This window comes from Podarcis cretensis, assembly GCF_951804945.1.
Source record: "Podarcis cretensis genome assembly, chromosome: 4".
Taxonomy (NCBI): domain Eukaryota; kingdom Metazoa; phylum Chordata; class Lepidosauria; order Squamata; family Lacertidae; genus Podarcis; species Podarcis cretensis.
In genome coordinates, this window is record NC_137173.1 from 12,781,117 (window position 1) to 12,808,301 (window position 27,185).

Below are 27,185 nucleotides of genomic sequence, written 5' to 3' on the forward strand. Positions count from 1 at the left end.
TCGTGCTGTTCAGATGTTCTACTAAGTGTGCATAGCTGTAAGACTTAAATCTCTGCAGGGTTAGTTTCACTTTCACATACCCCTTTTGCATCGATCACACCAGGTTTTGAGTTAAACTTCACCGTCTTTAAACGTGCTCTCTCTTTTCTTTCGACCCTGGAAAGAGAGGGAGAAGGAAGAGATAGGTAAAAAACAAACAAAAAAACCTATTTAAATCACACCATGTCATTCTTGCATCAACCTGAGAACTTAAATCTTGAACCTTCAAGGCACTTTAATATTTGCATATAAAAAAGGAAAAATATTGCCATACCTGCATGGCAGATTCCTAAGTCACCTCTATCCAACATAGAGGATGCACAACCTATACCTATATATATAGATCTATATATGAATAATCCTGTTCATTTTGGTTTGTCTCATTTTCTTAGTTTAAGTCTTAGGTTCAGTTAGCCCCATTTTCCCCATTTGTTTGTTATTTTTTAAAAAGGAAATCCTGGCAAAACCGCTTATCTTTTTAGTACATATTATTCCTAATATGCATATTTTTTTTAAAATAATTTTTATTGCATTTTTCACAAAAAAGAACAAAAAAGCAAATTTTCACAAACATTACAAAAAGAAAAATTTTCACAAACATTACAAAAGAAAAGAAAACATAGACAAGAAAAAAAAAGAAGAGAAAAAAGGAGATTTTAACATATAAAAACAAAAAAAAAATCCCTCACTTTCCAATTATAACCTTCAAAACCTTATTTTCCTTACTTCCACCCGCCTCCCGATCTTGTATTCTATGTAATAATTAGTTCAGCAAGCTCAATCTTTGTTCATTTTGATTCTTGATCCCTCCCTTTGTGCTCTTATTTAACTCAGTCACTAGAACCCCTTCTTTCCTTTTCAATGTCCTCAACATTCAAAGATTTTACAGTGTTTTTGTAGATAGACTTTAAATATGCATATTTTTTTTGTCTAATAGAAACATTTTCTGCAACCCATTTCCCTTGATAATTTTGCACATCCGGCGATGTGCAGATTTCCAATGAGAGTTGAGTTTTGGTTTGCATATTGGCTATTTATTTATTTTTATCCATGGGCACAAATTTAAAACCACGATGGGTTAATTTTTGTAGAGGAAAATGATCCCCTCCAACAAGCAATAAAACAAATGCTTCTATTTCGATGTTACTAGGGTGTGTGTTTTTTTTTTAAAAAAACCACACTGCCAGCTGCAATGCACTAAGCTCAGGTTACTATAGATACAGATGAACTTTGGAATAAATGATCCCCCCCCATGAAAAAAGCAGTATTTACACATGGAAAAGGATGAAATGCGACTTTCATATTTGATGTGTGATCTTCGAGCCACAGGAAAAACTGTTAATTTTCAATCTGCAGATGAAACTCTGTATTAGAAGGGAAGGGGGCACTGAGAGGGAATGAAGACTTGAGGCTGTGTAATCTCCTAAATGGGAAAAAAGCAGTGCCTACTGAGAAAAAGAAGTAGCTCACAGCTAAATACAGCTTTTTAATTATTATCACAGGCTAATGCTAATTTTCTCTCTCTGCTAACCTCTCAAGCTGCTTCATTTTATTTGGAAACGTGTTCCATGCATACAATATAAGTGTTTGATAACTGCTTTGGAATAAGCTTCCATGTTAAGGTAACCCTGCCAGGTTCAATGAAAGATTCTATGCCAACTTTTGGCATTGGAAATGTTATTCGTTTCCTGTTCAAAGCTAGCTGTTGCAGCAGCTCTTATGACCTGGCAATAGAGAAGGGTTAGCTCTCTCAAGCTCACCGTTGATAGACCTAGAACCCTTCTTCTGTGCACACTTCCTCTGAGCACACTGGGAGTGGCTGCCGGGACCATATAATACTAGTCCTGAAAGATCTTCATTGGCTCCCAGTACGTTTCCAAGCACAATTCAAAGTGTTGGTGCTGACCTTTAAAGCCCTAAATGGCCTCAGCCCAGTATACCTGAAGGAGCGTCTCCACCCCCATCGTTCAGTCCGGACACTGAGGTCGACCTCCCAGGGTCTTCTGGCGGATCCCTCACTGAGAGAAGTGAAATTGTAGGCAGAGGGCCTTCTCAGTGGTGGCACCCACCCTGTGGAACGCCCTCCCTTCAGATGTCAAGGAGATAAAGAACTACACAACTTTTAGAAGACATCTGAAGGCAACCCTGTATCAGGAACTTTTTAAATGTTTGACATTTTTTAATACGTACTGGAGGCTGCCCAGAGTGGGGAAACCCAACCAGATGGGCAGGGTATAAATAATAATAACATTGCTGTTTTAATGGGCTTGTTTATTATATATTTTAATTATGGATGTTTTAATGTAGTTGCTTTACTCGGTATTTTAATTCTGGATAGGTGCATTTTAAAGATTGGATTGAAGACTGAAACAAACTCGCAACATACGAACAACTTGCATATAAACAGAGACTTGCCATGGACAAATTCAATGATACTTGGAATCCATTCTTACAAATATTGTAATAGATTAAGATCTGGTGAAGTACAATAACAACCTTGTAAAATATACAGTTTTGGGTTTTTCCCCGCCCTTTGTTTTCCTTCTGCACAGGTTCTGCTTCTCTTTCTTTTTTCCTCTTTTTTGTTTGTGTCTCACCATGTTTGGTGCACATATAGTTATGTCCATTTTGAACTTTCAATAAAGATGTTACAAAAAAAGAAAGAAAGATTGGATCCGCCCCCCCCCCCCCGTTATTTTGCTGTTGGCTTTCATTTGCATGTGAACCACCTTGATATTTCTTCTTGAAATGAAAGACAGTCTAAATTCTTTTAATATTACTACTACTAGCAGTAGCGGTGTTGGAGGTGTTGCTTAGCAACCAGCTTTTGCCAGGTAATACACACTCTAATTGGCTGTGTCATTCTGAGGGAGTTTTCTCCTGTATTTTGGGTTGCATGTATCCCTGCTATGGACTAGGCCTCAGCTATGAAGAAAGACATAAACATCTCTGTTTATTTTTCCCTCAAGTTATAAGCTTTTCATGTTCAATTCACTCAATAAAGAATTATCAGAATTTCTTCTCTCCATGTGTGTTATCTAAGTGACTTTGCTATCAAAGGGCAATGTGAGAAATTTAAAACAATGGGCAGCTCCTAGACTCAGCTTCCCACCATGGCAGTCCAGATGGGTCCTTTAGGGATTGGTAGGCCTCTAACACCTACCCAAGGATGCTGAATGTTGACTTGCAGGTTATGCTTCTAACATACTCGCTTCTAGATGTACCAAGTTTTAAAAGCCTTGTTATTTTCCTCCTCTCTTTTTAAATGCCAGAAGTACACAGAGGGAAATGTCCTTTATAAATAATTTTCAAGGGCAAGGAACCAGCAGCTCTGCCCACTGCAAAAACCCCTCTGGACACAGAAGTCATGTTACATCTTGTTATTCTGCCTGGATTGTCAGTAGGATATGTTTATCCACTCGACTGGGTTTTCCTTTTAGATAGTAAATGGAAAGCAAAATACTTTTTTTCAGCATCCCTCAAGATTTTAATCCTAGCTCTTTAACATACGAATGGGTTTGTTAGCTTTATCTGAAGTGAGTGCTTTTAGCAGGCTTCCAAACTCAAAGGGAAAAGATAAAGATATGATATAAAATTGATATGCACAAATGCATAGCTTTCTTCATTTCTGTTTCTCCCTCTTGGAAATAGGAGGAATGCCCTCAGTTGACATAATGATGTCTAAGAAAGAAAGAAAAACACACCCTACTCTTTGCAAACATCTCTGAATGTTATTTTCCTCTTATAGTGGGAATTGTTTTATCCAATGATGACCTTGGTTATATTTTAACTCAGATTTGCTTTTTGGAAAGACATAATTAACTGACCTGATTTCAGAATGGATGCATACTTAGTTCTATGTATAAGTTTATAAACCTTTGAGTAAAGTTTGAAGAAGCTCCCACCATCATTTTATCATAGTGCTATTCATGGAACTAGAGGGACGTGGGTGGAGCTGTGGGTTAAACCACAGAGCCTAGGACTTGCCGATCAGAAGGTCGGCAGTTCGAATCCCCACAACGGGGTGAGCTCCCGTTGCTCAGTCCCTGCTCCTGCCAACCTAGCAGTTCGAAAGCACATCAAAGTGCAAGTAGATAAATAGGTACTGCTTCGGCGGGAAGGTAAACGGTGTTTCCGTGCGCTGCCCTGGTTCTCCAGAAGCGACTTAGTCATGCTGGCCACATGACCCGGAAGCTGTACGCCGGCTCCCTTGGCCAATAAAGCGAGATGAGCACCGCAACCCCAGAGTTGATCACGACTGGACCTAATGGTCAGGGGTCCCTTTACCCTTTACCTTTATTCATGGAACTAGCTGAACAACAAGGAAATCTTTCATACTCAGGCAGACATTGGACCACTTAGCTCACTATGGTCTACACAGACTGGCAGCAGCTCTCCCACACCGGGCTCTCTCCCAGCCCGAACTGGAGATACCAGGGATTGAACCAGCGACCTTCCACTTGCAAAGCAGATGCTCTGAGCTACAGCCCTTCCCCAGCTGTCTTATGCAGAGTCACCACATCACATAACTGACCCAGACTAGTACTGATAGCTCTGACTGAACAGCTTTTCCAAGGACCTCTCACTGGTTGAAATGTAACACAGGGCACATCAACATTTCCACTGCGGTGGAGAATCTGTGGCTCTCAAAATGCTTTTGGTCTCCAACTTCCTTCAGCCCCAGTCAGCATAGGGCAAAACGGGAGAGTGTGTAGCTCTGCCAGCTGTACACACAGCTGCACCTGCAGATTCCAGCCACAAGGCCTGCAAGATCTTGCCGCAGTGAAGAAGAAGAAGAAGAAGAGTTTGAATTTGATATCCCTAAGGAGTCTGTGGTGTAGTGCCAGTGTGGTGTAGTGGTTAAGAGCGAGGGACTCGTAATCTGGTGAACCGGGTTCACTTCCCCGCTCCTCCACATGCAGCTGCTGGGTGACCTGGGCTAGTCACACTTCTCTGAAGTCTCTCAGCCCTAATCACCTCACAGAGTGTTTGTTGTGGGGGGGGGGGGGGAGGAAAGGAGAATGTTAGCCGCTTTGAGACTCCTTAGGGATATCAAATTCAAACTCTTCTTCTTCTTCTTGAAACACAATTAGCAAAGGAAAAAGGAACCTCGCACCTGACCGTGCTCAATTGTTTCCTTTTGTCTTTTGTTGAATCGTTGGAATACTCTTGTTAGTCTTGTTTGGGAAACATTTAATAAAATAAAAATAAAATAAATGAAGAGTGTGTGTGATGGGGGGGGGGGGAGGAAGCAATCACACACAATATCTATTACCTCCTTTTGCTGGGGATAACTCCCATCTCTTCGCTGTCTCCCTCCAGCATCACTCGTCTCGCCTGCCACCATTCGTCATCAGATGCATTGATAACATGCAGGATGTCCCCATACTTGAAGCTGAGCCCTTGGCTGGGGAGGCCACTGTCCTTGCTTTTGTCGTAGTCAAACATGGCTCTGGCAGGGGAAGAGAAAGACACAAACAGGAGCTGATTATATTGATCATGACAGCCCTTAACCAGCCACCTCCTCCTTTATTCAGTGACCTTACTTTAATTGCATTTTTAAGCCGGCGACTTTCAGGGGAGATTCGTCTTAAGCTGTCGGAGGGGAGAGCTACATTTCTGCCCCATCTGGGAAAGCTGTGTGCATGCACGAGAAAGACCTTTTAAAAAACAGCAGCATCTGCATGTAAAGGAAGCTCTGCTTTTCGTTCAGATCTCTCATAACACGCGCACATACATGTATATACGGAGTTGATATTGTTCTTCTTAAAGTTATGATATTAGAGGAATGTCCTCCCTCTCTTTCATAATGCTAGAACTCAATACGATACAATATCTTTATTGTCATTGTCCCATACAGAACAACAAAACTGAAAAATCTACATAAGACATTCAAAAACCAACAAGCCTGCTATCCCAACCTGGTTAGCCCCCTAAAAACTCTGATACTCCATTTTTAAATACAATATATTCCCATAGAGACTCCTTACACTGCGTATAAAACCAAAATCACATTTGGGTAGAAGCTGTTTCTCAGGCGGCTAGTCCTTGTCTTTATAACCCTGTACCTTCTTCCAGAAGGCAGAAGCTGAAAGAGATCATTTCCGGGGTGCGCACTATCCTGTGCTATCTCTGCAGCTTTCTTATGGCACCTCGATTTTTCTTATGGAATCGCCTTGATTTGCCTTGTGACTTGGGGCACACATATACCTAGCTGATGCATACAGACCCTCCAAGTGCCCCTATTTCCCAGGGACGTCCCTGATTTAGAGAAGCCAGCCCAGTTTCTGATTGGATCCCAGAATGCCCCACTTTCCCTTAGGATGTCCCTATTTTCATTGGATAAATGTTGGAGGGTATGGAGTTATCCAACCCTCGAACCATCTGAAGGCAATCCTGTACAGAGAAGTTTTTAAATGCTAAATGTTTCATTATGTGGCTGGGGCAACCCAATAAGATGTGTGGGGTATAAATAGCAAAATTATCATTATGGAATGGGATGTCTCTATTTTCATCAGAGAAATGTTGGCGGTTATATAGCCCAGTCATATGGGTTGCTTGGCTTTTTCCCATCCAGTTGCCTGTTCAATGGGGTGCTGATTATTCTCTGTCTGTCTGTCTGTCTGTCTGTCTGTCTGTCTGTCTGTCTCTCTCTCTCTGTCTCTCTCTCACACACAGCACAAAGCGTAGCACAGCTCTGAAGGTTTGCAACATGGAAAGGTGGCTCCCAGAAGGTTTGTGTTCATGTGTGTGGGTTGGTGCCTTCGTCTCTCCTCATCAGAACGAAAGGCCTGAATGTCTTTGCAGCAGAGCATTTTTTATGCAAACAATTATGCAAAATTAATCACCCCGTCCGTTGTCATCCAGTCACACAGAGCTCTTGTGGCATCATTAAGGGCAGAGAAAAAACACAGCGGGCTACTCAGCACTAATGAAACCAGCGTTTGCAAAATGGTCATTATCGCAGCCATTGCTGCTTTGTGGCTTATGGCATTTGTAAGAGAAAATAATTTTTAAAGCCGCGGGAGCATCCATCTAGGATCAAATTAGGCAAGGAAGGAAAAATCTGTTCTTGGGGTGTCTTTTCAGAGCAAAGCTATGCTTCTGAATTCTGCCTTTTTGAGAGAGAGAGAGAGAGAGAGAGAGAGAGAGAGAGAGAGAGAGAGAAAGGAAGGAGTGTTACATGGCCCAGCTGAGTGGCCCAGCCTATGCCAGTCAGTTTTGCATGTAGAAGATCCCAGCTTCAGTTCCCAGCATCTTCAGAGGTAGGGCTGGAAAGACCCATATCTAAAACTCGGGAGTATCACTGCCCGTCAGTGTAGACATTACTGAACAGCCTTTTCTTGCTAAGGAAGGTGTTCTGGACCCCTGATCATAGTTGCTCTTTTCAGGACTGTCCCCCTATTAAGAGACATTGATCCACCAAGTCAATAGGAGGAAATAGGACCATAGAAAATTGCAAGTTGTGTTCTGGAAGTGGCTTTTCATATAGGTTTCTCCCCCGGGCTGACTGGAGATTGAACCTGGGCTATTTGTAAAAGCATGTTCTCTGCCACGAAGTTACATCCCTTCCTAAATTAACAGGTCATCTGGAAGCAACCTGAGAATGCAGGAGGGGCCTTGAACATCTAGACCAGGCTTCCTCAAACTTGGCCCTCCAGATGTTTTGAAACTACAATTCCCATCATCCCTGACCACTGATCCTGATAATAATAATAATAATAATAATAATAATAATAATAATAATAAAAGGTAAAGGTAAAGGTACCCCTGCCCGTACGGGCCAGTCTTGACAGACTCTGGGGTTGTGCGCCCATCTCACTTAAGAGGCCAGGGGCCAGCGCTGTCCGGAGACACTTCCGGGTCACGTGGCCAGCATGACATCGCTGCTCTGGCGAGCCAGAGCCGCACACGGAAACGCCGTTTACCTTCCCGCTGGTAAGCGGTCCCTATTTATCTACTTGCACCCGGAGGTGCTTTCGAACTGCTAGGTTGGCAGGCGCTGGGACCGAGCAGCGGGAGCGCACCCCGCCGCAGGGATTCGAACCGCCGACCTTTCGATCGGCAAGAACTAGGCGCCGAGGCTTTAACCCACAGCGCCACCTGCGTCCCTCAATAATAATAATAATAATTTATTATTTATACCCTGCCCATCTGGCTGGGTTTCCCCAGCCACTCTGGGTGGCTTCCAACAGAATATATAACCTATTAAACATTAAAAGCTTCCCTAAACATGGCTGCCTTCAGATGTCTTCTAAAAGTCTGGTAGTTGTTTTTTTCGTTGGCATCTGGTGGGAGGGCGTTCCACAGGGCAGGTGCCACTACTGAAAAGGCCCTTTGCCTGGTTCCCTGTAACTTGGCTTCTTGCAGCGAGGGAACCGCCAGAAGGCCCTCAGTGCTGGACCTCAGTGTCCGGGTAGAACGATGGGGGTGGAGACGCTCCTTCAGATATACTGGACTGAGGCCGTTTACGGCTTTAAAGGTCAGCACCAACACTTTGAATTGTGCTCAAAAATGTACTGGGAGCCAATGTAGGTCTTTCAAGACCGATGTTATACGGTCTCGGCGGCTGCTCCCGGTCACCAGTCTAGTTGCCGCATTCTGGATTAGTTGTAGTTTCCGGGTCACCTTCAAAGGTAGCCCCACATAGAGCGCATTGCAGTAGTCCAAGCAGGAGATAACTAGAGCATGCACCACTCTGGCGAGACAGTCTGTGGGCAGGTAGGGTCTCAGCCTGCATACCAGATGGAGCTGAAAAACAGCTGCTAGCTGGGGCTCATGGGAGTTGTAGGCTAAAACATCTGGAAGGTCAAGTCTGAGGAAGCCTGATCTAGACAGCCCTTCTTGGAGTTGCCAGGGATCAAACCTGTGGCCTTTCACATTCCAAAGTGGGTGGAGTCAGAGCAATAAGTGGGTGGAGTTTGCTGCACTACAGGGTTGCATTGATCTCTCTGGGTGTCTGTCAGTCTCTCTGCTTCCTTATCCTTTTCTTTGACACTCCATCTCTGCGGGTCTCATGGCAAATTTCCCCACCCCAGATGTGCAAGGTATTCCAATGATTGCTGCACCATAGACTTCTACAAGGGCATTTCAGACCTGGCTGTTTTTTATTTTCTACCACACTCAGTCAGAACTGAGCACCGTACGCCAAACGAGGTCTCTCAATCACACTCAGCAAAGGCTTCATTTTGCCATGATTGGCTTTACGACTGATGAATATGGATGGCAACATCTGGCGCTGACTTTTGCACATTGGTTGGGGATATTATATGCAGAGCTAATTAAAGGAAGATTAGAGATACAAAGCAGGCGAACTACTGAACAAATGTTTCAAGTGACTGAAAGGTTCTGTTGCCATCATGAGCGGTAAAGACTGATTAGAGAGAAATAAAAGGTTCATTAAAGAGAAAAACGGAGGGAAGAAACAGCTGAAAGGAACTTACACAGGAGGAATCGGTATAACTTCTGCCTGAAACATTAGAAATTCTCTAATTAGAGCATACAGGGCTAGATGGACCAATAATCTAACATGATATAAGTTCGCACAATTTATCAACAAATGAGGCCTATGAGAGATGCTAGTGGTGCCTGTTTAAAGTGGTATTTTCTTTAAGTGTTAAGGTTCCCTCTTCTTTCAAAACTATTTCATTATGTATACCCCAGAAGCTTTCTCGGGAAATTGGTATACAGGCTTGGTTAAATGAATATATGAATCACTTCCCACAAGAAAAAGCTCACAACCATTTCCAAGAATAATAAAATTCAGTAATGAAAATACATAACCATATTAAAAGGACAGAGTAAAAAACACTTGCTCATTGGTGCTACCCAACCAACCTAGGAATTTTTTTTTAAAAAAGGTTTTCTTAGTGTCAAAACCATGATACTATGAGGTCCAGAGGGTGGCAACATGAGAATGGGCCTTCTCTGCAGTGGCTCCCCTTCTATGGAATGCCCTCCCCAGGGAAGTTTGCCTGGCACCTTCATTATATACCTTTAGACGCCAGGCAAAAATGTTCCTTTTTAAGAACAGTTTCAGGTTAAGAACGGACCTCCAGAACGAATTAAGTTCTTAACCCAAGGTACCACTGTACATGAAAAATTCCTTTGACACTCAGCAGCTGAGTTTGCTATTAGAGGGAGTAACATGGGCATCCTTGAGTCCTGGGCTTGTATTCAAAATAGCAAACTTTTTCCACTAGTGAAAGGAACCTTTCCCCATCTCCCCCCACTCACGTGCACCCTATATCTATTAGGGTGTTCCCCCCCAATCCTCTGGAGCAGGTGTGGGAATGTGGCTTTTGGGGTGGGGGTTATTGGGTTATTGCTTTTGGTTTGATTTACTATGTTGTGGTCTTGCTGTGAACCGCCCTGAGACCTTTGGGTATAGGGCGGTGTATAAGTTGAATTAATGATGATGATGATGACGACGACAAGGTTGGTTCCAGGCATGTGTCCCCTATACTGAAGACAAAAACCATTGCCCTCCTTCTTAGTGGTTTCAAAGAGCAGCATTTCATCATATGGCATCATTCTGCTCCTGCCCTCGGGCCATAGAGAGGCATGGAAAGACAGAAAGGAGACTGCCAGAAGCCAGAACTATTGATACAAACAGATACAGTGGTACCTCGGGTTACATACGCTTCAGGTTACATATGCTTCAGGTTACAGACTCAGCTAACCCAGAGATAGTACCTAGGGTTAAGAACTTTGCTTCAGGATGAGAACAGAAATTGCGCAGAAGCGGCACAGTGGCAGCAGGAGATCCCATTAGCTAAAGTGGTGCTTCAGGTTAAGAACAGTTTCAGGTTAAGAACGGACCTCCAGAACGAATTAAGTTCTTAACCCAAGGTACCACTGTACATGAAAAATTCCTTTGACACTCAGCAGCTGAGTTTGCTATTAGAGGGAGTAACATGGGCATCCTTGAGTCCTGGGCTTGTATTCAAAATAGCAAACTTTTTCCACTAGTGAAAGGAACCTTTCCCCATCTCCCCCCACTCACGTGCACCCTATATCTATTAGGGTGTTCCCCCCCATCCTCTGGAGCAGGTGTGGGAAGTGGGATACGTGCGGGGGGGGGCAGCATACTGTACACCATTTCTCTGCTGAAAATAGTGACATCCTATTCCTTACCCTCCAACATTTCTCCGATGAAAATGGGGACATCCTAACTACAAGTTGGTAATTCCAGTGTCAAATAAAAAACCGGGATGGCTTCTGTGAATCTGGGACTGTCCCTGGAAAATAGGGACACTTGGAGGGTCTGTGGGAGGAGGGGGGGAAACTTCCACTGCACAAGCATAAATCCTTGCACTAACAGAACGAAAGCACTGGACACTGGTTTGTATGCACAGAGCAAACAGGAAAAGGAGGCAGAAAAAGAGATACTTTTGTGCTTGCCCCTTGCTGCCAGGCATGTCAGAAATCAGTTGAGTTTGGAAATGCAAAATGTAAATCTCTACTGGAAATGAGTGCCTTCCTCAGAGTCTGGCTGCAAGGTAGAGATACTAAGTAAGAACAACCCAGCAACAGCTGCTGATTGTCATCACAGTGGTTAAAAATAAGTGTATATTTAGATTCCCAGTCCTTATTTAGGAAAGGAGGGAAAGGAACGGTAATCATAAAACAACATCTTCCCCAGCCCCCAACAGTTGGAGAGCTTAGTACTCAACGTCCATAAAAAAGAGATGTTTTCCATTTGATTTAGAACAACACAAAAGATTGAAGATCCCTACATCCTACAAACATGGGCAACTTTAATCATTTATATCACAATGGCTTCCTTGTGGAAGGTCAACATTTTGAAAAAAATAGAGACGTGTGAAATCATTAAGCATGCCAATACTTGCAACTGGCCAAAAGGGTTAACTTATATAAAACATGTGCTGAGGTCAGCTCTCATTTGGAAAGCCAGCTTCTTATCATTTATTCTGAATGTGATTGTTTGTGTCCAGAACTACATAATTTTGCAACAACAACAACAACATTATTAATTTATATTATTTATACCCCACTCATCTGGCTGGGTTTTCCCAGCCACTCTGGGCAGCTCCCAACAGAATCTTAAAAATACGATAAAACATCAAACATTAAAAACTTCCCTAAACAGGGCTGCCTTCAGATGTCTTCCAAAAGTCAGATAGTTGTTTATTTCCTTGACATCTGATGGGAGGGCGTTCCACGGGGCAGGCGCCACCACCGAGAAGGCCCTCTGCCTGGTGTATGCCAACTGCTTAAAATGTCAACCACCCAATATGGAACCACATCCCTGGCATGGAAAGCCACTGTCTGGGGGAATACACAGCACTGTGATGTCAGGACACCGAGTAAGCTGTCTTGCGTGTAACGGAGTGGCAAGAAGAATTTAAATGTGTGGTTGTTATTTGTGGCTACAGACAAGCTATTTAGATTGAGAGGCCATGTTTTCCCCTCCATGTTTATTAAGGAAACATGGAACTAGCCATGGTCCTGAAACCCATGGCTGAAGATAAGAATGCAAGTAAATTACCATAGGAAAATAGCAAGCTGCTTTATCATTATGCTGAGATAGACTGTTGGTTCATCTAGTTCAGTACTGGCTACACTGATGGGCAGAGAGTTTTTTCTAATCCTACCTGGAAATGCCAAGGATGGAGAATGGGATGCTCAACATACAAAACAGATGCTTCAACACTGAGCCCTACTGGTTCAGACCAAATCCAGCATGCTGCTTATAGATTTCTAAAATATCAAGTGTTTCAGAAATGCTTTTAAATAAATAAGTAAACAAGCAAATAAACCCACCAGAAGGACATGAAAGGGACAGTCCTCTCTTGCTTTTTTTTCATGGCTAGTAGCCACTGATAGTCTTAGTAAAGGTAAAGGGACCCCTGACCATTAAGTCCAGTCGCGGACAACTATGGGGTTGTGGCACTCATCTCACTTTACTGGCCAAGGGAGCTGGCATTTGTCCACAGACAGCTTCCGGGTCATGTGGCCAGCATGACTAAGCCACTTCTGGTGAACCAGAGCAGCACCTGGAAATGCTGTTTACCTTCCCGCTGGAGCGGTACCTATTTATCTACTTGCACTTGATGTGCTTTCGAACTGCTAGGTTGGCAGGAGCTGGGACCAAACAACGGGAGCTCATCCCGTTGCGGGGATTCGAACCGCCAACCTTCTGATCGGCAAGCCCTAGGCTCTGTGGTTTAGACCATAGCGCTGCCTGTGTCCCATACTGATAATCTTATCCCTCCATAAACTTGTCTAATCCCAACCAACTTTGAAGATGCCCAACTTGGTGGCCATTGCCTCTTCTTGTGATAGTGTATTCCACAATTCAGCAATGCATTGTGTGAAACTGCATTGTGCATCACAAATTGATGTCAGGGGCTGGAATGAGGAGGAAGGGTGGGAGCCCCTCCCTTTCCCTGAACCTTCTTAAAGGCACAAGGACAGTATTGATTTAGAACAGTGGTTTGCAGAGGGGCATCGTCCGGAGGGGAAAAGCTTAGAGATACTGGGTGAGGAACAGCTAGCACAGGAAACACTAGGAGAGAGGCAGCTGGCAGATTCACTGTCCTAGGACAGCATTCCTGACCCTCCCCCTTTGCCTAGAACTAGATGAACTCTAAGGGTGATAGAACACAAAGCAAAATGGCAACAAACTCAGATTACCTGATGTAGAAGTGACGTAGATTAATGGGGACGGGGGGGGGGGGGGTGAGCCTTTACTGGGAACAAAGCCATATTTTTAGGGAGATACACATTCCTTTGTCTCTCGCTGTGGTTATTAAAGACACTAACTGGTAAGCCGCTATTTCCTTTTATCTCCTTATTTACTGCCACCCGGGGAGGGAAATAATAATAATAATAATAATAATAATAATAATAATAATAATAATTTATAATTTATTTATACCCCGCCCATCTGGCTGAGTTTCCCCAGCCACTCTGGGTGGCTCCCAATCAAGTATTAAAAACAATACAGTGTTAAATATTAAAAACTTCCCTGAACTGGGCTGCCTTCAGATGTCGTTTAAAGATAGGATAGCTACTTATTTCTTTCACATCTGAAGGGAGGGTGTTCCACAGGGTGGGTGCCACTACCGAGAAGGCCCTCTGTCTGGTTCCCTGTAACCTTACTTCTCGCAATGAGGGAACTGCCAGAAGGCCCTCGGTGCTGGATCTTAGTGTCCGGGCTGAACAATAGGGGTGGAGACACTCCTTCAGGTATATTGGGCCGAGGCCGTTTAGGGCTTTAAAGGTCAGCACCAACACTTTGAATTGTGCTCGGAAACGTACTGGGAGCCAATGCAGATCTCTCAGAACCGGTGTTATGTGGTCCCGGCGGCCACTCCCAGTCACCAGTCTAGCTGCCGCATTCTGGATTAATTGCAGTTTCCGGGTCACCTTCAAAGGTAGCTCCACGTAGAGCGCGTTGCAGTAGTCCAAGCGGGAGATAACTAGAGCATGCACCACTCTGGTGAGACAGTCCGCGGGCAGGTAGGGTCTTAGCCTGTGTACCATACAATTCGGGGATACGATTCTCCAAAGCCTGACAGTTGTTGGGAACCATGAGTGGAGAGAGTTGCACTCAGGTTGTCCTTCTGGTCTTCCCATGGGCACCTGGTTGGCCACTGTGAGAACTAGATGGGCTTTTGGCCTGATCCTGCTAAGGCTCTTCATATATGCATGGTTTCTCTGACTGTGTGAAAGCAAGAAGCAGAAATACTTTACTGGAACACTTCAAAAGGTTCTGGCCCACGACTTCCAATTGTTATTGCGCCACTGATGCTGTTTCAAACTGACTAATGGATGGAGTCCATTCAGTTGAACAAGGCCTTTGTGACCAAAGCTTTTACACACCTTGTCGTATTCTGAATTAGGTTTGCTGGCCTCAGGTCTCACAGAATGCAAGATCCCCGACTTTCCCACAGAACATTTAAGACCGATTCAAGCACTGACAATATCCTTTTATCTCGAGAAAGTTGCCAGAATTGATATGAGGAAAGTGTGGCTGGGCTGCAAATCGTCACAGTAAAGTGGATAAAATGAGGATTCAGCAACCTCTTGCACGTTTGAAGCACGCAGGTGAGTCAAATAAATAATCTTTATTCTGCCTGCCTGCCCTCCGGGGAGCCATTTGTCTTTCTAAAAGGACTTTTAGTATCGCTTATTCAGTAATTGGCAGCATTGAGCTTTATGCCTTAGAATGGAGCAGCTCATTCATACAGATAGCCAGGCATCCTCTGTCAAACAGCAGGATGCCTTCAGGACCTGAAGATACCTTTCTCATATTTGGGGGCTGGAGGTTTGTCATAGGAAGACTGACTTAAAACAGAACAGCCTGGGCAGCATCACTGCAGGTGGTAAGCAGTTTTCCCTGTGGCTGCAAGAGATTCATCTTCTTCTTCTTCAACCATTATCACCATCAGTGAAACAGTACCACCAATATGCATTGCATAGATTCTTGCCCAAACGAACAGTTTGTAATCCTACTCAGAGTAGACCTACTGAAATGAATGAAGCAGGGCTAGCATTCGATACAACCCTAAAACGGATTAATTTAATGTATTTATATCTTGCCTTCCTCCATGGGTGGGACTCTAGATGGTTCACAACCTATTAAAAACATCCTTATGAAACACAAAGCAACGAAAGCAAGGTAGCATGTTTGTTAATATCCTGCCAGGCCCTGGCACTTGGTCAAGTTGCGCCAACTGGTGCTTCTGAATTGATGGATCGTTTGGGGCAATCTGAGTTATAGTTAGGACTAAGGCTGCTGTTCCACATGGGGGGTCCTGACATATACCTCAATTGCCACTGGGTTGGCAGGTCCAACTGTCCTTCCTTGTCAATGTCAGAACTAAGGCTGCTATTCAGAGCAGGTGCCCAGACAATTTCATTCCTCCACTCCATTTACAGTACAATCCTATTTGAGTGTCTACCCAAAAGGAGGTCCCATTAGGTTCAATGGTACTTACAGTCAGGAGCTCGTCCTACACTCGAGTAGGACCCTGGTAGAGACACATGCCTGACTGGCATGTTCTCTCCCTCCTGGTCATTCGTTCGGGAGCTTCAAAAGCTTTCTTCTGCCCAAACATCACAGTGACCGATGCCAACAGACATCGGCACACTTAGGGATCCGCAGAGTTTGCACAGCTTGCGTAACAGACCTCAGCAACTCAGCATTTTGGCTAATCTGCTTTATTTACATATAAACAGACACGGAGCACTGCAACATGGCTACCCTCCTCTCTAGCATCAGACAGCAAAGAGGAAAAAGCAAAGGACAATAGTCCCGCTTAACGGAACACAGGAACACAAACATCCTGTCTCCATCACTTCCCACTCTGCAGAGTCAAAACATACACCGCCATGTGACAGACAACAATCCCATGACTGCAATCATGGAGCAGGAATTCTAACACTTTCATCCAAGTAACCATAATAATAATAATTGTAATAATTTTATTATTTGTACCCTGCGCATCTGACTGGGTTGCACCAGCCACTCTGGGAGGCTTCCAACACATATAAAAACAGGGCTGCCTTCAGATATGTAGGATTGCATCCCTAGTTAATATATCTGTCTTCTCCAATGCGGCATCCTCCAGATGTTCTGGCCTACTGAGCAAGCATGGCCAGTGACGAGGGATGATGGGAGTTGTAGTCCAAAACATCTGGAAGGAACCAGGTTTATTTATTTATTGCATTTTTACCCCAGCTTTTTTCTCTAAGGAGCTCTAAGGGGTTTGCTGTAATCCTCACAACAAACCTATGAGGTAGGCTAGGTCTCCCAGGGAACTTCATGGGTGGGTGGGGAATTGGACCCTGATCTCCCCGGACCCTAGTCTGACACTCTAGTCCAGTGTTTCCCAACCTTGGATCTCCAGCTGTTTTTGGACTACAACTCCCATGATCCCTAGCTAGCAAGATCAATGGTCAGGGATGATGGGAATTGTAGTCTGAAAACAGCTGGAGACCAAAGGTTGGGAAACACTGCTCTAGTCACTACACCACACTTGGAGGGAGGCTGCTATAGGTTGGTCCAAGGGATGGGAGCAGCTTGGCAGCAAGAATATTATTGGCACAAAATTGGAAGCAAGAAGAATTACCGACGAAAGAAGTTTGGAGAATGAAACTGATGGACTATGCAGAACTAGATAAACTAATGGGAAGAATTCGAAACCAGCGGGACCAGAGATTCACAGAAGATTGGCGTAAATTTACGGACTATCTGAAAAGTAGTTGTGATGACCAAATTACATTTGTAGGTTTACAGGAAGTTTTGTAAGGTTAATAATTGGAATTATTGCTTTATTGAATGAAAAAAGATGATGCTAGTTATGATATTTAAGGCAATATGAATTTAAGAAATGCAGAACAAATTATAAAAATGGAAGATCATCAGAGGTGCTGATGGAAGTCCAAAAAGATTGTATAAAAGATGAAAGTTTGTGGAATGCATGATAATTAATATGTTTGAAAATTAATAAAAAATTTTTTTTAAAAAAGTGATGGGAGCAGCTTATGCAGCCCAGAGAAAACAGGTCTCATACATTGTGAAGGACGGCAGTTCCATTTAAGCAAAGTTCAGTGGCTTATACCCAACAGATCTAACAAGGAATGCATGCAATCTCTTGGAAGAACATGACAGGAGTTCTGGAAGCGCAACACAACTATGCACTCCTGAAGCTGGCTTGTTTTCTCAATGGAGAAGCATTTCTTCCCCCTTCTGACAGATACACCATCTGCTTAATGAATTATAAACCATCCCCACCATGCAGCTGCACAAGATTTCCAACACAAAATTCTTTAGAAATATAGCTGAATGTACTTTAGAGCTTCTTAGCATAAGCCACTGGTTCCTAATCCAGTAGTGGAATAATAGGATTTAATTTCATGACACTCCTTAAATTATTCGTTTCCCTCTCTGGAAAAGATTTCAGCATTCACACAGCCCATTTCCCAAAAGGAAACCACCCCCACAAAAAGATCCTGCAGTACTCCCAGTCCTTTCTGTTAAATTTTCCAAGAAATGTCTCTTTTAACACTTCAGTTAACTCCCTGCTCTTCTGTCATATACATAGAATCTGAGAAAGTTGAGCTGGAAAGTTAACCCTGCAGTCTCATATCCACTGTCTAGGAAGTAGACGTTGCTGAACACAGTAGGGCTTAGGGAACAATGAGTTCAGTAGCCTACTCAGTGCAGGAACCTCACAACTAAACATCCCTGACAGATGAGGGAATGGGGGAATATGTCAATTTCAGTTTGTCTCCGTTTCTCTCCCCCAAAACTCCTGATCTTAAATTCAATTCTCTGCATTTCCATATCAGGTTGCAATTAAAAGAGAGACGTCCCTGTGGCAATTCAACAGCACTTTAGTGTGAATTTCTCCTAAAGCACACATTTAGCAAAACAAGTTTCTCTAATATAATGCATTTCTATATCTTAATTTTCACCAACATATGCATATGTATGTACCATTTTCCCCACCCAACATGTTACTCGACATTGCATAATTCAGACAAATGTGAATTTCAAAGATGACTGGGGGGAAAAAATTAAAAAATTGTCCAGTAGCACCTTAGAGACCAACTATGTAGTTCTGGGTATAAGCTTTTGGTATGTTTACCGTTAAACATGAACTGGGTTGAATTTCTTCTCCATCCCTCCTAAGAGATGGAGATGCCCTGCTTACCACCAGGTATAAATGGATTGTACTCTAGATTTTCATTAATGGCTTTTCTAGTTTTAGTTGTATAAGCACATAGCATTTAAGATTACTTAATGCGGGTTCAGAGCTTGGTGGAACTGGGGCGAGGAGAGAGGAATGGTGGAACAACGCTAATGTACACATTGAAATGCAGAAGATCATGTTTGGAAGAGGAGGCAGGAACTATTGAGAGCACCAGACTAAACCACACAAATTGTAAAGTTGAAGCAGATGAAAAACAGCAACCTAAAACTGTAGCCCTGATGCAAAGAATCGGTTGAGTGCCCTACTTACTGGAATTCTAAAGCAACAAGGACCAAGCATGTAATCAACATCTGAAGGAAAGGCATGGGGATTAGAAACAAATGCAAATATTGCTAGGGAATCTATTTATTATTCAGCTCATTTTACAGCCCACTCTATTCCTCAGGCTGAGGAAGCTCAGACTGGGGGAATTATATAAAGTCCACTCAAATGTAAAGACAAACAGGCTCCTGAAATAACCTCAGCTACTGAAATGTTTAAGAAGCTGAAACCATACATCACGGCAGAGTGTTTTCTTTGCATGCAGAAGATCTGGGAAATGGCCCCACTGGAAAAAGAGTCACTGCCTGTCTTGTGTAGACTAGGGGTGGCCAGAACAGCCAATGGTAAGAAATGATGAGAGTAGCATTTCATCAACACCTGTAGGGTCTGAATCCCTGCTGCAGACCATTCTGATTTCTATTCATTTATTAGACACAGCCCAATGAGACAACAAGAACCCACCGACAACATAGGAATTGATATGGCTAACTTGACCTAACAACACACACGTGCCCATGCAAACAAAACTCACTGCAGCCAACTGAAGTCAACCAATCATGCCCTGGGCCCCCAACCTCTCTCACCCCCAATGAAATTTACCTTTTTTGTGGCTGCTGCACACAGAGGGGATGCTTTCACTGGGCTGCCCACAACAACCCCCTGGACCAGCCTTTCTCAACCTGTGGGTCCCCAGATGTTGTTGAACTACAACTCCCATCACCCCTAGCTATCAAGGCCAGAGCTCCGGGATGATGGGAGTTGTAGTCCAACAACATCTGGGGACCCACAGGTTGAGAACCGCTGCCCTAGACAATGCCCTAGACAATGCCACTGCTAGCTTAGATCCCTTAATCTGAGGAAGGGGAGTGGGAAAACAAAGAATTCAACCCCCTGCCATGTCTCTCCATGTAACATGTGAAATTTCTCAACATATTTAGGAAAGTAATATAGGAAGTTGTTTTATACTGAGTCTGACCATTGGTTTATCTGGCGCAGAGCTGTCCACACTGACTCTTGGTGACTCTCCAGGATTTCAGACTTGGTCTTTCCCAGCCCTACCTGGAGATGCTAAGGATCGAATCTGGGTCCTCTTGAATGCCAAGCAGATAGAATCATAGCACTGTAGCACTGAAGAGACCCAAGGGTCATCTAGTCCAATTCACTGCTATACAGGAATCTCAGCTAAAGTATCCATAGCAGATGGCCATGCAATCTCTGCTTATAAACCTCCAAGGAAGGTGAGTTCATCACCTTCTGAGGTGGTTCTATCAACGAGCCATGGTGCTTCGCTAAGTCAAGTAAACATTGTCCATTGAGGTCTGCTGTAGAAAATCTAAGGGCTTCACTAAATCAAGTAAACATTGTCCATTGAGGTCTGCTGTAGAAAATCTAAGGGCTTCATGTAGACCATCTACGCCCCCCTGGAAAAGTTTTCTGCATAATCCATATGGAATCCAACCTGAGCTGACTCTGAGAGATTTAATAAATCATGATGTAGGATTTACCTAGTTTCCTTCTCAGTCTGGCACTGTGGTTTGCTAGACAAGAGTAGCTTGGTTCCTTGGAGAGAAACCATGACAGTTAAAACTAAAACTAAAATGACTTTCTTTTTCCCCCTTTTTAACTCCCACAAGTGCTTGGTTATAGCAGTTTTGTGGCTGTTTAGATTCATGACACCTGCAGTGTGTGGTCAGGAAGGAAAGAAAAATATGAGTAGTTGATATTATTTATCAGGGTGGGAGGTTTTGGAACCTCTTGCCAAGTGTTATTCTAGCCCACTGATAGGGTCCATGAAGCCCATAAAACGAATGTGGGGCAGGGGGTTCAGGGGATGGGAGATGATTGCAAAGCAGTCAAAACATAAACACAGACAGGATCATTTGTTGTCTTTTTAAAAATTGTATTCACTATTAATTTTCCCAGTAGTGATGTATGGAAGTGAGAGCTGGACCATAAAGAAGGCTGATCGCCGAAGAATCGATGCTTTTGAATTCTGGTGCTGGAGGAGACTCTTGAGAGTCCCATGGACTGCAAGAAGATCAAACCGATCCATTCTGAAGGAAATCAGCCTTGAGTGCTCACTGGAAGGACAGATCCTGAAGCTGAGGCTCCAATACTTTGGCTACCTCATGAGAAGAGAAGACTCCCTGGAAAAGACCCTGATGTTGGGAAAGATGGAGGGCAGAAGGAGAAGGGGACGACAGAGGACGAGATGGTTGGACAGTGTTCTCAGCATGAGTTTGACCAAACTGCGGGAGGCAGTGGAAGACAGGAGTGCCTGGCGTGCTCTGGTCCATGGGGTCACAAAGAGTCGGACACGACTAAATGACTAAACGACAACAACATTAATTAAGAGAAATGTGAAGTGATCAATCCTTTTAGTTTTTGCCAATTACGTTTTGTATAAAAACACTGTTTCCAAAGCCAAAAGGCATCATTTCTTGGTTTGCACTTGGCATATGTTCTTTCTGGTGCCACTGAAGACCAGTGACAGCAGTATGAACTTAAATGAAATGCCGGTAATGCCAAGGGAAGTGGTGGTGGGCCTCGGGCAGCTCCCTGTTTCTGAAACTACAGAGACAGTAGATTGGATCCAAAGATTCCCTTTGTTTTGACAACCTCCTTCCCCAAACCCATAGAAAACCTCCTAGCATTGATGGAATTGGCGGAAATGACTGGCAGAATCCGAGACCAAGGTGAAGAGTTGGTGGAAGAAGATTGGAAAAAATTTAAAGTCTATCTACAGAAACATTGCAAAATTAAGGAATGTTAGAAGGTTGTTGGAATGAAGTACAGTAATGTGGTTTTAGCAGAAATGATATAAAGGATTAGGTTAAAATTGATTTTTTAATTGGTGAAAGACGAGAATTACAGTATATTAAGATAAATTATTAGGATAAAAACAAAGTTGGAAAGGATTTGCTGAAACATCTAATTGAACTAGAATACAAAAAAGGGAGGTGTGAGGAGGTCAAGGAAATAAGCAAAAGAAAGAAAGTTATGTAAAGGTTTGACTTGTTTTTCTTTTTTTGTCAATTGTTTGTGTTTTTTCTGTCTTTTTATTTTTCTTCTTTTGTCCTTTTATTCTTTATCTTTGTAATTTTTAAAATTTGAATAAATACTAATTTTTTTAAAAAATGAAACTTCCTAGCATTGAATCAGACCATCGGTCCATCTTGCTCAGTATTGTCTACACTGACTGGCAGCAGCTCTCCAGGGCTTCAGATAGGAGTCCCAGCCCTATTTGCAGATGCTGGGGATCAAACCTCAGACCTTCTGCATGCAAAGCAGGTGCTCTACCATTGAGCTGCTTAATGCTAATTTTCTTCCAACGGCCATCTTCTTGCAAGAAAAGGAGTCTTTGTGTGATAGGAAGACTCCTTTCCTTCAAGAAAGGGAACCTTTGGAATCTTACCCGGTTTGCATTTACAGCCAGCCCCTGTAGCTATGTTCTGGATCTTAGCAAGTGAAAGCTAATGTGCAGAAAGGAGTCAGTTTTGCTTTTCGCAGCAGGAAGAGGAAGACATGAGACGAATCTTTGATCAGTTGGCAACCCTAATTGCTGCAGCATCCCCAAGGAAGCATACTGATGCATAGCACATGGAACCCAGGACAGCCTTTTATGGATACCCCAAGCTCATAACGAGGGCTTATTTGCGAGAATAAATGCCTCAATAAACACAAATTGTTCAATTGAGGCAGATCTGTGTTATGTCCAGGCTTGTACTGTTTGGAGGAAAAGGGCTTTCAGGTAATTAACACTGCATGTTTCTTGTTTTGATTCTAGGAAGAAGAGACGAGAGAGATTTGGGGGAGGGGGGGGGAAACAACCCCAAACAACAAGCAATGAATGATGGTCTTGGTAATCCATTAGGAGTAAAAGGCTATGTTATGAGAACTGGGGAAATGGTAAAGGTAAAGGTAAAGGGACCCCTGATCATTAGGTCCAGTCGCGAACGACTCTGGGGTTGTGGTGCTCATCTCACTTTATTGGCTGAGGGAGCCGGCGTACAGCTTCCTGGTCATGTGGCCAGCATGACTAAGCTGCTTCTGGAAAACCAGATCAGCACACGGAAAGGCCGTTTACCTTCCCGCTGGAAGGTACTTGCTCTTTGACGTGCTTTTGAACTGCTAAGTGGCCAGGAGCTGGGACCGAGCAACAGGAGCTCACCCCGTCATGGGGATTTTTTTAAAATAATATTTATTAAAGTTTTAAATGTTATAAAAAGAGAAGGAAATGATTCCAAGTTAAACAAAAAAATTAAAAAACACAACGAACCTTCCCATAACTTATCTTTCATTTACTTGTTTCCTTGACCTCCTCGCACCTCCCTTTTTTTGTATTGCAGTTCGGTTAGCTATTTCAGCAAATCCTTTCCATCTTTCCCAATTTTTATCCTATAATTTTTCTTAATATAATGTAACTTTACCTTTCCTCCTTTCATCCATTAACAATCTATTTTTACTTAATCCTTTATAATATTTTCGCTAAAGCCACATATCTTCATTCCAGCCTCCTTCTAACATTCCTTAATTTTACAATGTTTCTGTAAATAAACTTTAAATTTCTTCCAATCTTCTTCCACTGACTCTTCTCCCTGGTCTCCCTGTCGTGGGGATTTGAACCGCCAACCTTCTGATCGGCAAGCTCTAGGCTCTGTGGTTTAACCCATAGCGCCACCCGCGTCCCTTGGGGAAATGGCAACGCTGATCAAATGAAAATACTTGCCAATCATCCAGTTAAGGTAAAAAGCTGTTTCTTGGCTGAAAGCGGAGTCAGCCAATCAGAGGAGGCATAACAAGAGAAAGGACTGTTAGCTCAGTGCATGTAAAAGGTCCCAGGTAAGACTCCTGCCTGAAACCCTGAAAAGTCACTGCTGGTCTGGGTCAACAATAATGGGTGGACTAATAGACAGCTTTCTATGTTTATATGTTCCTCTGTTGAGAACCAGAATTTAAGAGGAGCTGGGCTATTCTGGAAGATCCTTAGATGAAGAACCTGGAGGGGGACAGAGTGATCACCCCTCTCCAGATGTTCCCAATTGCTATTCCTCTTCTTTTTCATCTGTATATAATTTTTATTAAATTTTCTGTTTTACAATTTAAAACACTCACTTTTACATCCTTAAAACACCAATGACTTCCCTTCTTCTTTTTCCATGGTTCACTTTACATATCACAAATCCCTGCATATTTTACAAAAACTGTACCATTCAGTATTCCATCATTACATCCACGAAAACTTATTTAAACTGTTGAATTTATCTGAACGCTGCCAAAGTTTTCAGCTGTAAACAACTATTTCCCATATATTCAATACACATTTCCCAATATTCTCTAAATCTATGTTCTTCTTGTTTTCTTATTCTATACGTTAAATCTGCAAGCTCAACATATTCTATCAAGTTACGTTTCCATTCTTCTTTAGGTGGGGCCTCACTTGTTTTCCATTTTGGGGCTAACAAAACACAGGCCGCAGTAGTAGCATACATTAATAACCTTTTTTTGACACCTGGGAATTTCAGTCTGAATTATCCCCAACAGAAAGGACTCTGGTTTTTTTGGGTGGGGAAGTACTTTTAAACATTTTTTTCCAATTCATTATGAATCATTTTCCAATACTCTTTTACCCTTTTACAAATCCATCACGCTATTCCTGTTCTTCACCCCATTCTTTGATGAAATAGAGAATAGGGGCTGCATTCCCCCCCAGTATTGATATGACATGTCTGAGTGACCAGGACTTAAATTCCCACTCAGCCATGAAGCCTTCTGGGTGATGTCTAACCAGAACCTACCACACAGGTATCTGACTCCTAGTAAGTTAGCAAAAATGTAGAAGACAAGTACAAATACCTGCTGGAAATGTAAAGAAAAAGAAACTTTTACCACATGTGGTGGTCGTGTAAAGTAATAAAAGCATTCTGAAAAATGATATATAATGAAATGAGAAAAATGTTTAAAATAATATTTATTTTAAAAACCCCAGAAGCCTTCTTATTTGGAATTGTAGGTACCGATATCCCAAAGGACCAGAAAAGACTTTTTATGAATGTGACAACAGCTGCATGGATGCTATTAGCCCAGAAATGGAAAAAAGATACAAGTCCAGACCAGAGAGGAATGGCAAACCAAGCTGATGGACTACGCCGAAATGGCAAAACTGACCAGAAAGCTCAGGAACCAAGAAGACCAAAACTTTAAAAAAGAATACAATCTATATTGTAAAGAATACAATTTACAATCTATTTAGGAGACCACTGCAAGCAGATGGAAACATTAGTAGGATTTTAATAACACTTGTAATGTAACAAGTACTATGGACAATAGGGACAGATTTAAAATATGGATTATGAAATTATATGCAGTTGAAAATGTTGACAATGAGACAGCCAAGGAGGGGGTGGAGGGAAGTCTAGAGTTTCAGAGAAATCTCTAAATGTTGTTGTTGTTGTTATTAAATGTTGATATTTATTTGGTATTGTTATAACTCTGTACTCGTAAAATCAAATAAAAATTATTATAAAAAAGAGAAGAAGAACCTACCGCATAGGGTTGTTGTGAGGATGACGTGGGGAGGATGAAACAAACCATGCACCCCCCCCCCACCATGAGAACATGATGCTGGATTAGGTGGGCCGCTGGCCTCATCCAACAAGCTCTTTTCTGGACTTCTTTTTTAAAAAAAAATTATTAACAATTTCAACATAACAAATTATCAAAACAAATCATCTTCATTTCCCCCCTTCCCCCCCTTCCCTAAGAACCCTCCCTCCCTCCTCCCAAGACCTCCCTCAGCTCCTCTCACTGATTTCTCAACTCATGTTATTCTCTGCATACTGTAAAATTGTATATATCCTTTTATTATCTGTCTACTATATTAACCCTCTATAAATTTGTGTATGTTTATCCAAAACCTGCCAAGGAGTCCAATTCATTTTGTTGTCTTTTTAAATAATTTGTAAAAAGTTCCCATTCTTCTTTAAAGTCACAGTTGTCCTTATCTTGCAATTTGTATGTCAGTTCCGCCAGTTCCGCATAGTTCATCAATTTCTCTTGCCACTGTTCTTTTGTCAGGGCTTCCTCATTCTTCCATCCTTGTGCTATCAAGACTCTTGCCACTGTTGTAGCATAAATAAACAAGTTCTTTAATTTCCTTGGCAGGTCTTGTCCTACAATCCCTCACAAAAATGCTTCTGGTTTTTTTTACAAATGTCATTTTAAACATTTTCTTCCATTCATTACATATAATAATAATAATAATAATTTATTATTTATACCCCGCCCATCTGGCTGAGTTTCCCCAGCCACTCTGGGCGGCTCCCAATCAGTGTTAAAAACAGTACAGCATTACATATTAAAAACTTCCCTGAACAGGGCTGCCTTAAGATGTCTTCTGAATGTCAGGTAATTCTTTATCTCTTTGACATCTGATGGGAGGGCGTTCCACAGGTCGGGCGCCACTACCGAGAAGGCCCTCTGCCTGGTTCCCTGTAGCCTCACTTCTCGCAATGAGGGAACCGCCAGAAGGCCCTCGGCGCTGGATCTCAGTGTCCGGGCTGAACGATGGGGGTGGAGATGCTCCTTCAGGTATACAGGACCGAGGCCGTTTAGGGCTTTAAAGGTCAGCACCAACACTTTGAATCGTGCTCGGAAACGTACTGGGAGCCAGTGCAGATCTCTCAGAACCGGTGTTATGTGGTCCCGGCGGCCACTCCCAGTCACCAGTCTAGCTGCCGCATTCTGGATTAATTGCAGTTTCCGGGTCACCTTCAAAGGTAGCCCCACGTAGAGCGCGTTGCAGTAGTCCAAGCGTGAGATAACCAGAGCATGCACCACTCTGGCGAGACAGTCCGCGGGAAGGTAGGGTCTTAGCCTGCGTACCAGGTGGAGCTGGTAGACAGCTGCCCTGGACACAGAGTTAACCTGCGCCTCCATGGACAGCTGTGAGTCCAAAATGACTCCCAGGCTGCGCACCTGGTCCTTCAGGGGCACAGTTACCCCATTCAGGACCAGGGAATCCTCCACACCTGCCCGCCTCCTGTCCCCCAAAAACAGTACTTCTGTCTTGTCAGGATTCAACCTCAATCTGTTAGCCGCCATCCAACCTCCAACCGCCTCCAGGCACTCACACAG

General features: G+C 43.1%; 1 protein-coding gene across 33 annotated transcripts in view; it reads right to left on the minus strand.

The window, feature by feature from the left end:
* DLG2 (discs large MAGUK scaffold protein 2) overlaps nucleotides 1–27,185 on the minus strand; it is an 874,668-nt gene that overhangs the window by 44,929 nt on the left and 802,554 nt on the right. For all 33 annotated transcript variants that reach the window (XM_079973452.1, XM_079973437.1, XM_079973448.1 and 30 more), the window contains 2 exons: nucleotides 5,315–5,491; nucleotides 81–156 (listed from right to left, as the gene is read on the minus strand). In XM_079973452.1, coding sequence (XP_079829578.1) covers nucleotides 81–156; nucleotides 5,315–5,491 — 253 coding nt within the window. The remainder of the gene's footprint in view (nucleotides 1–80; nucleotides 157–5,314; nucleotides 5,492–27,185) is intronic.